Source organism: Scyliorhinus canicula, chromosome 2, assembly GCF_902713615.1.
Source record: "Scyliorhinus canicula chromosome 2, sScyCan1.1, whole genome shotgun sequence".
In the NCBI taxonomy this organism is placed as follows: domain Eukaryota; kingdom Metazoa; phylum Chordata; class Chondrichthyes; order Carcharhiniformes; family Scyliorhinidae; genus Scyliorhinus; species Scyliorhinus canicula.
In genome coordinates, this window is record NC_052147.1 from 7603857 (window position 1) to 7616511 (window position 12655).

Below are 12655 nucleotides of genomic sequence, written 5' to 3' on the forward strand. Positions count from 1 at the left end.
TAACATCAGTCTGAACAGCTGGAATTCTCTTTAAAATAGCTTGGAATTGCTGACAATTGAATAGTATGTACTCCCCCTTTAAATGTTTAGGTTAGGAATATGGGTTAATTCAATAGAATACATTTCCCCTTTAATTATTCAGAATTGTGGACAATTGCTCCAGAAGTGACCTTTATGGTGTACCCCCAACATAATTTCAACAAGGCACCAGAAGTGCTAGAACCTAGGTGGACTTCAATATGCAGAGATCCGGCATTGTGGAGAGTTACAATTAGATTTTGAAGGGGACTTCAAGGGCCTTTGCTTCAGGGTATTGGCACAAGAAATGTCAGAACCAAAGGCAGAGTCTGGAGTTCCTACATAATTAAGAGTTGCTGACTCTCTTGGAATGTACTGAAACGAAAGACCAATCTCCAGGACAACGGCTATGAACAAGTCCGGAGTAAAATAAGAGGGACATTATTTTTTAAAATGTTTTAATCTTTCAATTCTTTGGCTATTAGTTTTAAAAGTATGTGAGATGTGGGAAAATGGTTGTTTGACTTACAGCCAAGACTCATCCAATTGGATAATGAAGAATCTGTTTGCTTTCTGATTGACAAATAGAGGAAGGCAGTGCACTACACGTGTGGACATGTTGGATAATGGCTGGTAGGAGCAGACAGGGTGGTTTGAAGCAGAAAAACAATGAGAACGCCCACAGGAATCAAATCAAATTGATTGATTGATTGATTGATTGATTTGATTTATTGTCACATGTACCAAAGTACAGTGAAAAGTATTTTTCTGCGGCCAAGGGAACGTACACAGTACATACATAGTAGACACAAGAATAATCAATAGGGAACATTGACAAATGGCACATTGACAAACAGTGATTGGTTACAGTGCGGAACAAGGGGCCAAACAAAGCAAATACATGAGCAAGAGCAGCATAGGGCGTTGTGAGTAGTGTTCTTACAGGGAACAGATCAGTCTGAGGGGGAGTCGTTGAGGGGTCTTGTAGCTGTGGGGAAGAATCCAATCAAAGTTAACCCCATTGCATCTTCGCCTTTTGGTCAATGGGCCAAAATCAATGACGTTTAGGAAACACGAGGCCTGAAAACGCAGTCTGCACGAGGAAGTGAGGTCCAAAGGAAGATGTTGAAATTTTGTGTCACAATTTAAATGTTGTCACCTTATAAAGATGCTTCCAGATGAGCCCAGTATCACCACCCCTCCGTCTACCTGTTTCCCGTAACAGCCTCCCAGAACAGGCGCCGGAATGTGGCGACTAGGGGCTTTTCACAGTAACTTCATTTGAAGCCTACTCGTGACAATAAGCGATTTTCATTTCATTTTCATTTTCTGGTTGGCCATGTGCCTTGGATGAATTTACCAGTGTCATGGGAATAAAGAGAGATGTACTCTTAATATGATAGTGACTTAATGCGATAGTGACATTTAAGGGACATCTTGACAAATACATGAATAGGATGGGAATAGAGGGATACGGACCCAGGAAGTGTAGAAGATTTTAGTTTGGATGGGCAGCATGGTTGGCACAGGCTTGGAGGGCCGAAGGGCCTGTTCCTGTGCTGTACTTTTCTTTGTTCTTTGTTCTACTGACCTGTGAAATTCGTGGTATTTCAAACAGTTAGATGTGATTAATCAGTGTTGTTTTAATTAAAATTATTTAATAATTCATGTTTTTGGCCTTGTGTTTCATGTTCTGCCTCCTTATCGTTTTTACCCTTTCTCCCTTTATCCCAATTCTGAGCTGAACAGGAATCTCGTCAACACCAGGAATCGGATGATCAGGGATCAACGGGAGCAACTCCACAAGGAGGAAACCCGCCAGAGGAAGGAGAAACAAAAGACCCAGAGGGTGTTGAAAACGCTCAAGAGTGCGATGAAGGCCATTAATCCAGGAAGTTCAATCGTTATCTTACCCAGTCAGGTCAAGTTCCCAGACATTCACCCACTCAAATCCTTTAGTTCCCAGTGCTCAGCTGGCACATCACTGAGCTCATGGCATCACATGGGAATGCCGATCAGCAGTCGGTACTCAGTGCCAATCCTGAGCAGTGTACAGATGCACCGTCCCTTTAGCCATTCCAGCAATGACCCCTCGGTCTCGGGTGCCAGGTTAAACTCTTCCATCCGGGTGCACTCAGTCTCACAACCTGACTTGCTGCCTAAATCACATGTATGCTCTCTGTCATGCTCAAGTGTGACATCCAATCTGGATGTAGACCCTGTCACGAAGTCGAGGCCAGTGACTTCATTTCGCACAGTGCAAGCATCAAGCTTTGGCCACAAATGACGGGAGGTGAAGACTCAGTATTTTTGCAGTCAGTGAAATCTTTGTCGTTCCATGGGATTTTATTGGCCTGTATAAATTTATGTCAGTAGTGACCCTCTTAATCACTTCCCATTAATTACCTCCCATCAATTATCTCTCAGCAGTGACTTCCCATCGCTTGCTTCTCCTCAGTCACTGCCTGCTAGCCGCCTCCTGTACGACAATGGCAAATCAAAAAACATTTTTAAAAATCAAATTCTTGCCCACTTTCTTCCCCTGCCCTCTTTTGAAGATATGCTGTGGTTCCACAGGCATCAGGCACCATTTACCGGTCAGAAAGTAACCATTATTTGTGTCCCAGTCTTCATAATGATAAAGCATGATTTCCCAATCACCATTTTGAATTCCTTGTCCCGAGTCAAGGACATTGGCATCACTGGGGTACAGACAAAATCAGCACTACCCAGGAATTAAACCTGGCATAGTGAATGCTTTCATGATCCATAGGCTACTAACCAGCAGCTCAATCAGGAGAGCACTTTTCAATGCTTTATTTATGCATTATTTTGTAACCTTTATCCTACTTACTGTAATTAACAAAAGAACAAGAGGCGAAATTCGATTTTCTTTTAATACACCGAGCTGTCAAGGTCTGAAAAATCCTTTCAGAAAAGGTGGTGGTTACAGATTCCATACCAATATTCAGAAGGGAGTTGTTTAAATATTCGAGGGGAAAATTTGAGGTTGTGGGAGAAAGGAAGGGGAGTGGGGCCAACTGGATAGCTCTACCAAAGAGCTAACTTAAGGACGATGGGCCGAATGGTGTTCTTCTGTGCTGTACCATTCCACGACTTTCACAGCTGTCTTGTCAGACATGTCGCCATGCCTTGAAAACTGAAATGGAAACTGTTGTGAAGATGTTGTTACATCACTAAGCAAGTTCATCATTAAAATAAAAACATGATACCTACTTTGTGTTAATTTGTTTGGTGAATGAATAATATGCCACTGCGGTACATGTTTTCTGAGACAGTCAACTTAACTCAACTGAAATAGATTACTGAAAGTGAATTAGTGCTCAAACTGAGGCTGCATAAAATTCTCCAGACCGTTAGTATTTTTGCTTTAGAAGGACACAATGCATCAGGAGGTATTTCAGCTGATGTTAGAATCCTACGTGAAATGAGTTCACTGATTTTCATCCTAGTTCCTGTTAGGTTTTCATCTGTGGCCAAAATGGAAACTAATTGCAAGTTCACCCCTTTTTACCTTACTACTTGCTTTTATAATTGATGTGCCATCAATTGCACGAGAGACGAGTTGCTTTACAAAAGTTAGGCTTTAATAAACTAGAACCTAGCCCTGCGGTTGTCTACAATAAAATGGACGACCGCCGGGCGTTTGACTATTTATACCTCGGCAAGGAGGCGTGGTTAACTCAGCCTCTCGACCAATCGGTCGAGAGGCACATGACCGACCAGAGCCAATGGTAAGCCGGTGGTCTGCCCCAATGGCAGACAGGTATGCAAATCATATCACCACAATAATGTCATTGTGGAATGCACACAGAGTGAAGACATGGAACGAAGGGTAGGATGCAAAAATAAAGGTTTATTGATGCGAACAATAACTACTCCACCCCCCAAAGGGCATCCCACTCCAACATGCATTCCGGTCGCTGTTTTTATCATCTGTGGGCTCCACTCATTAAAGGGGAAGCTCCACTCTGTTACCAGGGAACTTCGTATTCTGTGGTCACGGGTAATCGGATGGCCCACACCTTGTGACCTCTGTGAACACTTCTCAAGCCGTCCCCCCCAGACCTGAGTAACATCTGCCTCAGATGACTGGCACGAGGACCCCACTGTCCTCTTTGCCTAGGGATGGTGCCTAGGCATCGTCTGTGCGTGGTCCCGAGGCATATGCCAGGCAGGGGATCAACATTTCCGTGTTGAGTACCTGGGTGGAGACGGTTTGGCCGGCGCAGCATCAGGAATTGGCTGGCGGCTGAATTTCAATGCCGGTGTCAGAGTCGGATGGGTCTCGATCGATGGGGCGGGGAACTGGTTGATAGGGGATATGCGGAACCAGGGTCTGGAAAATCAGGGCCGGGGTTATGGAGCTGGTCCTCATGCCTGTTCAATTCTCGACCTGGTGCTTTCACCTTGTATGAGACCGGTCCGGTATGTGACAATACCACACCTGGGTCGCATGAGGCGGCACCGCCACAATTCTGGACATGCACTGAGTCGCCCAGGGAGATACATTGTAGGGGCGTATGGTGGCCCAAGTCCACTTCAAATGTGTCCTGGCCTCAGTGGACCTTCCCGCCAATGTCCAGGAGTAGGAGGCCCAGCTGAGTGCGGAGGTGGCATCGCATTAGCAACTCAGATGACGCGGCCCCTGTTGTGGTGTGTGGCACGGTCTGATAGCAGAAAAGGAACTGAGCCAACAGTGTCTCCAACCAGCCTGAGGTCTGCATCCTTAATCCCTGTTTGGATGTTTGGACCGCTCACTCGGCCAATCCATTCGAGGCCAGGCACTATGGAGCAGTCCGTACATGACGAATCCCATTTAATGAGCCAAACTCAGAACTGGTAAGAGCTGCCCCATTATCCAAAACTAGCACCTCCAGTGCTGAATGACTGGCACAACCGTTCGACCAGAGTTTTCATAGAATCATAGAATTGCTGCAGTGCAGAAGGAGGATATTATCATCGAGTCTGCACTAACTCTGAAAGAGCACCCTACCGAGGCCCAATTACCCTCAACTCCACCTAGGGACAATTTAGCAGACCCAATTCACCTAACCTGCACATCTTTGAACTGTGGGAGGAAACTGGAGCACCAGGAGGAAACCCACGCAGACACGTGGAGACCGTGCAAACTCCACACACAGTTGCTCAAAGTCAGAATTGAACCTGGGTCTCTGCCGCTGTGAGGCAGCAGTGCTACCCACTGTGCCACCGTGCTGCGGTAGTTGCTTGTATCTGGTCTACCTCCATCCACTTGGATGGGCATCAACTTCGCCTCTCTGATTGCCCGGCGGAGAATTTTACTGGAGTGGCGGTCGACATCACCACTGACTTGGTTGGGTGACCAGTACGACTTCCTGCGGTTGGAAAAGATAAAGTATGAGTTAAAGGGCTCAACCGAGGGGTTTGAGATAAGGTGCGGGATATTTGTGACCGTGTTTGAGGAGTTGTTTGTCACAGGGGGTGTGAGGGGGGTGACAAAGGAGGAAACATTGTGCGAACTGTATAGTTGATTGTTGGGAAGTTTGTTTCCCGGGGTATTTATGTGCTTTAACCTGTTTTGATACAGGTTTGTAATAAAGTACATTTTAAAAAAAAACTTTGAAGAGGAACATGGAGCCCTGGGACAGTCTCACAAAGTCAATGTGGAGGCGGGACCAGTATCGACCCAGCCATTCCCACGGGTGGAGGAGTGGCAACCTCTGGTGCTCCTGGGATGGCACACAATGCTGGTCCAACTTCTCAATGTCGGCATCTGTTTCCGGCCACCAGACGTAACTGCGGGCCAACATCTTCATTTTGGAAACTCCCAGGTGCCTGTAAGAGCGGGCTGTGCCACATTCCAGAACCATGAGTCCTGTTCCCAAAGGATAACGGTGCCCTTGGCGCTCAGCTATGGATTTTGGTTGTATCGGCTCACAGGTCACCTGGAAAAGCATGATGTTGGGCCTCTTATCAGATAATGTGCCAAACAGGGGATAACTGTGGTTCCATCTGGGTCCAAATCCGAATGCGGGATGCTGTTATTGGCAGAGTCGATGATTTCTCCTGAGCAAGCAGGTGTCGGCGGCCTGGTGGGACCAGGAGGAGGTTTAATTCATCGGCGAGAGAAATCTTCATCCCTGAACGGCGTTCCTGTGTGTACTCGTACGTGGCCAACAGCAGGGCTCCGCGTTGGATTCGTGCGGATGCCTGGTCCTTCATAAACAGACCCAACAAAGGCTTGTGGTTTCCGTGAATGCATGTCCATAAACATACTGGTGAAATTTCTTTACCCTGAAAACGACGGTCAGACTCTCCTTCTCGATCCGCGCATAGTTCCATTCTGCATCGGTGAGTGTCCTGATAGCGAACACATGGGGCGCTGCGACCCGTGATCCATGTGGTAGGCGAGGGTGGTCCCATCGCATGACAATGAGTGGCTTGACTGGGTTGAAATGGGTCAACAATTGGGATGACGAGAGCTGCTTTTTTAACTCAGGAAAGCCACTCATTGTGGCTGGGCCCATTCCCATGGCTGGCCCTTGTCAACAATCGATGGAGGAGGGGGTTGTCAGGTTGGGGATGAATTGGTTGGGGATGAATTTTCTGCAGTGGTTCACGTGTCTCAGCTTCTGGAACAGAGGTCTGCGAAGTGGCACCTACCTTGTCCTCAACGGGGTGCAGGTCTTTGCAGTTCACGCGATATCCTAAATAAGTCACCTCTGCCGTGTGGAACACTTATTTCTCTCCACGTAGCAAACGCTGGCTTTCTCGAAACGTGGGAGAACTTTGACCAGGTTCTGCAGATGTTCCCTGTCGGAGGACCACCATGATCAGTACATCTTCTAGGTAGATTGCCACATGGGGAAATTGCCACAGAATATTGTCCTTTACCTGCTGGAAAGTTGCACAAGCCGAGGAGACACCAAAGGGCAATTGGATTTACTCATACAGGCCCCGGTGTATATTAATCGTCACAAATCGACGGGACCCAGGGTCCAAAACCATCTGGAGATATTTGTGGCTCATGTCTACCTTTGTAAAGGTGCGACCGCCATTAAGCTTTGCTCAATGAGTGGAACATGGTAACGATCCAAACGAGAGACGCGGTTTACCGTCATAGTTGCCACAAAGGCGTACAAGCCATCAGGCTTCATCACGTGTACGACTGGGGCTGCCCAGTTGGAGAATTGGGGAATTGCACAGGACATATTATGCCCAATCACTCCAAACAATCCAGCTCTGCATCCACTTTAAGTCTCAAGGCATATGGGACTGGTTGGGCATGAAAATAGTGCGGCTGCGCTGATGGGGCAACACTAATTTTAGCCACTGTAAGTTTTATGGTGCCCAGACCCTCCTGGAAGATGTCAGGGAATTTAGTGTGGGTACATGCAGCAGACTTGCTGGCAGTCAAGGCGGAGGTACTGCAACCAGTCGCGGCCTCGCATGTTTGGTGCACCCCTGCGTACCACGAGTAACAGCAGATTGGCTGATCGTTGCCCTTCTGTGATTGGGACCACAGAGGTACCTGCAATGGCTCCCCCATATATGTTGACAGCCAGTTGTCAGTGTCCAGCAGAGCCAATGTCTGGATGTCCAATCGCCTGACTGGTCAAACGTTGGCAGTTGACTACAGAGACTGCTGCTGCGGTTCCAACTCCATCTGTATGGGGTGTCCATTCAACTGAAGTGTGACAGGGATCGGCGCTACTCATGGTGCCGCTATGCAACACAATTGCTGGTGTGAGTTGTCTTCCTCATCTAAATAGTGTGCCCGTTCTCAGGGAGGGCAGTCATGTCTGGCGGGGGGGAGGGCCTGCTCAGGCAGCCTAAGTTCAGGACCACCATGCCTTAGAGGTCCTAGACTCCCTGTTTTGCACTTTCGCAGGAGATGGCTATCTCAACTGCCTGGTGCAAACCCAAGTCAGTTTCCGCTCGGAGCATCTGTGCTGCCTCACGGATCCCATGAACCAAACGGTCTCTCAGGGTTTCGTTTAACGTTGTTCCAAACTTGCAGAACTCAGCGTGTTTCTGTATGCGGGCAAAAAAGTCAGTAATGGTTTCGCCCTGACTCTGGATGGCTGTGTGAAATCGAAAACGGCGGACAATTATCGGTGGCTTGGGGTTAGAACGTTTCCCGACTAATGTCACTAAGGCAGCGAGAGACCACTTAACATGGTGTATCAGGATAGGTCAGACTTTTAATGATACTGTAGGTGCCATCTCCGCAAATCATGAACAGGATTACCTTTTGCCTTTCATGGCCAATTATAATGGTTGTTCTAAAGAAATATTGCATTCGCTCAACCTACTGCTCCCCAGTCATCAGTACCTGCATCAAAGTGCTCCAATTTTCCAATGTGAGGCATGTCTGCCAGTTGATGAGCAACCTCCTGAGGCCTATGAAAAGTGGCCCGAGTTTGCAGCACTTTCGCCGACAGCAGCTCCATCCCATCCTCATCGCCAGTGTAGAATCCATACAGAATGATTACATGGAACGATGGGTAGGAGTTCCAGTTATCGAGGAGTGACGGGTTCTGTTATCTGCAGATAGAAAGGAGGTGGCCACATTTCTGAGGTTGCCACCTCCGCTGTGGTATGAAACAATTTTGTCTGAGGACAAGCTGGTTAGCACTGCTGCCTCACAGCGCCAGCGTCCCGGGTTCAATTCCAGCTCAGGTCTGTGCCGCGTTTATATGTTCTCCCCCTGTCTACGTGGGTTTCCTCCGAGTGCTCCGGTTTCCTCCCACTACCTAAAGATGTGCAAAATAAATGATTAGGTAGACAAGCAGAGAGAAACAGAGTTAATCTTTCAGGTTGATGATTCTTCATCAGAATAATATCAATCAGGGGCATATTCTGCATTGTTCACGATTAAGTACTTAGACCTATATAATACGTTGAAAAATTTTAATAGCATTCAGACCAACTTGTATGAATTAGAAACTGTATTATAAGCCATTTGTCCTATCTATAGTGACTGAGGAAGGCCAAAGATATGGGGCAGGATTTTCTGCCGTGGTGGGACCCACTGTTGGGGATGCAGCAGGCCAGCCAAACGTCCATTGACTTTCGGCAGGACTGGACAATTCCAGCGGTAAGCAGGCCCAGAGAATCCCACCCATGAATGTAATGGAGTGGATGAAGATACTAGAAGATCAGGGGGACATGTGGAACATATTCATGCCATAGGCAGATGATAACCTGGATTGCTATCACCTAATATCACCGTTCTGTCACTATTGCTGGGTCAAAATCCTGGAACACCCTCTCTAACAGCAATGTGGCTGTACCTACACCACATGGTTCATGAAAGCAGCTGACCGCCACCTTCTCTAGGGCCATTAGGGATGAGCAATAAATGCTGGCCTCACCAGAAACATCGACATCGATATCCCATGAACAAATAAAAGAAAAACGCCAGTCACTAATCAGTCATCAAGACGTCAGAGCTGGTTACTGTACAACCGTGCTAACTGTAACTCAATCATTGAAGCAAATTTCAGCTTAAAGAGTACAATCATAAGCCATATTTATTACTTTAAAGCTTTCCGCCAACATTGATATTTGATTGGAAATAGGGTTGAAGGTTACAAGCATTATTGGAGGCAGAGATGATCGATTACCCCCAGAAACCTCAGCACAAATTTTAGACTGACCTTTCAGTGCAGTACTGATGGTGTGCTAAACTGTTGGAGGTACTGGTTTTGGGACGAGACATTAAGCAATGGTCCCATCTAGCCTCTCAAATAGACATAAAACATACCAGGTCATTATTCAAAGGAAAATAAGGAAGGTTTCCCAGTGCTGTGGACAATATTTGGCCTTCAACCAACCTCACTATAAAAGATCATCTGGTCAATTACCTCATTGCTGTGTACAAATTGACGTATCACACGCCTCGACATTACAACAGTGAATTAATGAATTGACTGCAAAGTGCTTTGGAATGTCCTGGGCTGGTGAAAGGTGTGATATAAATACAAGTTTGTACTTTTATTTCTGTGACAGACCGTCCAACCTCTATTTTATCATGTGCCATGTATTTCTGTACCATGTAGTTTTGGAGACAAACATAAAGTCAAAATCCCTGCTCCTATTCATAGAATTTACAGTGCAGAAGGAGGCCATTCACCCCATCGAGTCTGCACCGGCCCTTGGAAAGAACACCCTACTTAAGCAACATTTCCACCCTATCCCTGCCTAATCTTTTTGGACTAAGGACAATTTATCAATTTATCATGGCCAATCAACATAATTTATCATTGGCCAATCAACATAACCTGCACATCTGCACAGGGGCTGGTTTAGCTCACAAGGCTAAATCGCTGGCTTTTAAAGCAGACCAAGCAGGCCAGCAGCACGGTTTGATTCCCGTACCAGCCTCCCCGGACAGGCGCCGGAATGTGGCGACTAGGGGCTTTTCACAGTAACTTCATTGAAGCCTACTCGTGACAATAAGCGATTTTCATTTCATTTCATTTTCTTTGGATTTGGATTCCCGGAGGAAACCCAAGCAGACACGGGGAGAACGTGCAGACTCCGTACAGACACTGACCCAAGCCGAGAATCGAACCTATGACGCTGGAGCTGTGAAGCAGCTATGCTAACCACTATGCTACCTTGCTGCAGACACCTCAGGCGAGATTCTCCACAAATGCGGAGAATTGTAAAGCCTGCCATGGGACAGGCCGTGACCCACGGCAGCCTTCACGCCCACTTCCAGGGCCGATTCTCCCCCCGGGCGGGGCTAGAAGCACGGCCCCGTGCGTCATGGCGGTACGGCCTTGACGACGGTCGTCAAGGCTGCACGCCAAGCGTCACGCCTGCTGACGCGGCCGATGACGTCAGCCGCGCATGCGCACGTTGGTCAACGCCAACCCGTGCATGCGCAGTTGCCGTCTTTTCCCTCAGTCGCCCCGCAAGACATGGCGGCTTTATCTTGCGGGGCGGCGGAGGGAAAAGAGTGCGTCCATTACGGATGGACAGCCCGCGATCGGTGGGCACCGATCGCGGGCCTATGCCCCCCTTGGCATGGCCGTGGTACTGCCGTCCCAATCGGGCCCCCAGATGCCCAAAACGGGCATCTGGCGCCCGTTTCACGACGGCAGCGAGCAGGTGTGTTTGCTGCCGTGTTGAAACGGACGCGAAGGCCCGGCCGCTCGGCTCATCGGTCTCGGAGAATCGTGTGATTCGTGGCGTGGGTTGGGCATGGGGGGGGGGGGGGGGGGGGGGGTGAATAGCGGGAGGGCGTGAAAAATGTCGGGAGGCCCTCCCGCTATTCTCCCACCCGCCCCCTCAAGTTGCTTGTACTAACCAATCTTGATACTGTGATTCATAATTTATTGTTAAGGAGAGAACAGCATTAAAAATTACTCACTCTTCCAACTTCTTTATCGGGCAGGAGATACAAAATTCTGAGAACACGCACGAATAGATTCAAAAACAGCTTCTTCCCCGCTGTTACCAGACTCCTAAATGACCCTCTTATGGACTGAACTGATTAATACCACACTCTGTATGCTTCACCCAATGCCGTGTGTATGTATTTACATTGTGGACCTTGTGCTGCCCTATTATGTATTTTCTTTTTCTTTTATTTTCATGTACTAAATGATCGGTTTGAGCTGCTCGCAGAAAAATACTTTTCACTGGACCTCGGTACACGTGACAATCAACAAATCCAATCCAAAAATAATCTTTTCCAAGTCTCCAGCCCCATAAGTTCAAAAAGAACAAACAAAGAGAAGTGCAAAGAGTTTGCTGGGATTTGAGGTTCGGCTGCCACGTTTAGGGCTGCATGTGGCCTGTGGGTAGCAATATGGTGAGCACTGGTCTCTGGGACAAGGTTCTTTCTTATGCTGTTTGGAATAGGGAGTGTCCAATTAGGTTAGTCAATAATAATGTTGATTCTATTGGAAGGAGTGAACTTGAATGGACTTAAAAAGACGTACTTTGGTCAACTGGAAGTATTTTCACTGCATTGAGATCAAAAATGCTTCCTTTCCAAACACAATATGGTCCTGGATTCTCCACTTCACAACACGGGAATTGTGAATCATGAATGAGCGGAATGGGTAATCAAACAGGTGGGTAAACAAAAAATCAAAGTTTGTGCCGGGTGTCGATTCCAGCGCCATTCACACGGTCCCTCGCTGGCAACGATATCGATGTTTGCGCTCCATGCTGGCAGACCCATGAAAAACCATTGTTTGCTGGATTTCAATACCATTACCGGTGTGGATACTTCATGCAGCAATCTTCTGCTATGCTCCGCCTCTCTTAGGCAAAAGTCTTGTGGGCGCGAATTTGTGCAAGTATTTACGAGAGGGACCTGGGCACCATGGCTATGGAGGGTGAGGCTAAAACAGTGGTTAGCACTGTTGCTTCACAGCTCCAGGGTCCCAGATTTGATTCCCGGTTTGGTACACTGTCTGTGCGGAGTCTGCACGTTCTCCCCGTGTCTGCGTGGGTTTCCTCCGGGTGCTCCAGTTTCCTCCCACAAGTCTAGAAAGATGTGTTTGTTAGATGAATTGGACATTCTGAATTCTCCCTCTGTGTACCCAAACAGTTGCCAGAATGTGGCGACTAGGGGATTTTCACAGTAACTTCATTGCAGTGTTAATGTAAG

The 12655-nt window shown here is 47.5% G+C and overlaps 1 protein-coding gene across 1 annotated transcript in view; it reads left to right on the top strand.

The window, feature by feature from the left end:
- Nucleotides 1-2402, top strand: part of LOC119950606 (leucine-rich repeat-containing protein 74A) — a 74771-nt gene extending 72369 nt beyond the window's left edge. Inside the window, exon 14 of the mRNA XM_038773195.1 lies at nt 1768-2402. Within this exon, the coding sequence (XP_038629123.1) occupies nt 1768-2305 (538 nt within the window). The 3' untranslated portion in view covers nt 2306-2402. The remainder of the gene's footprint in view (nt 1-1767) is intronic.
- The last annotated feature ends 10253 nt before the right edge of the window (nt 2403-12655 follow it).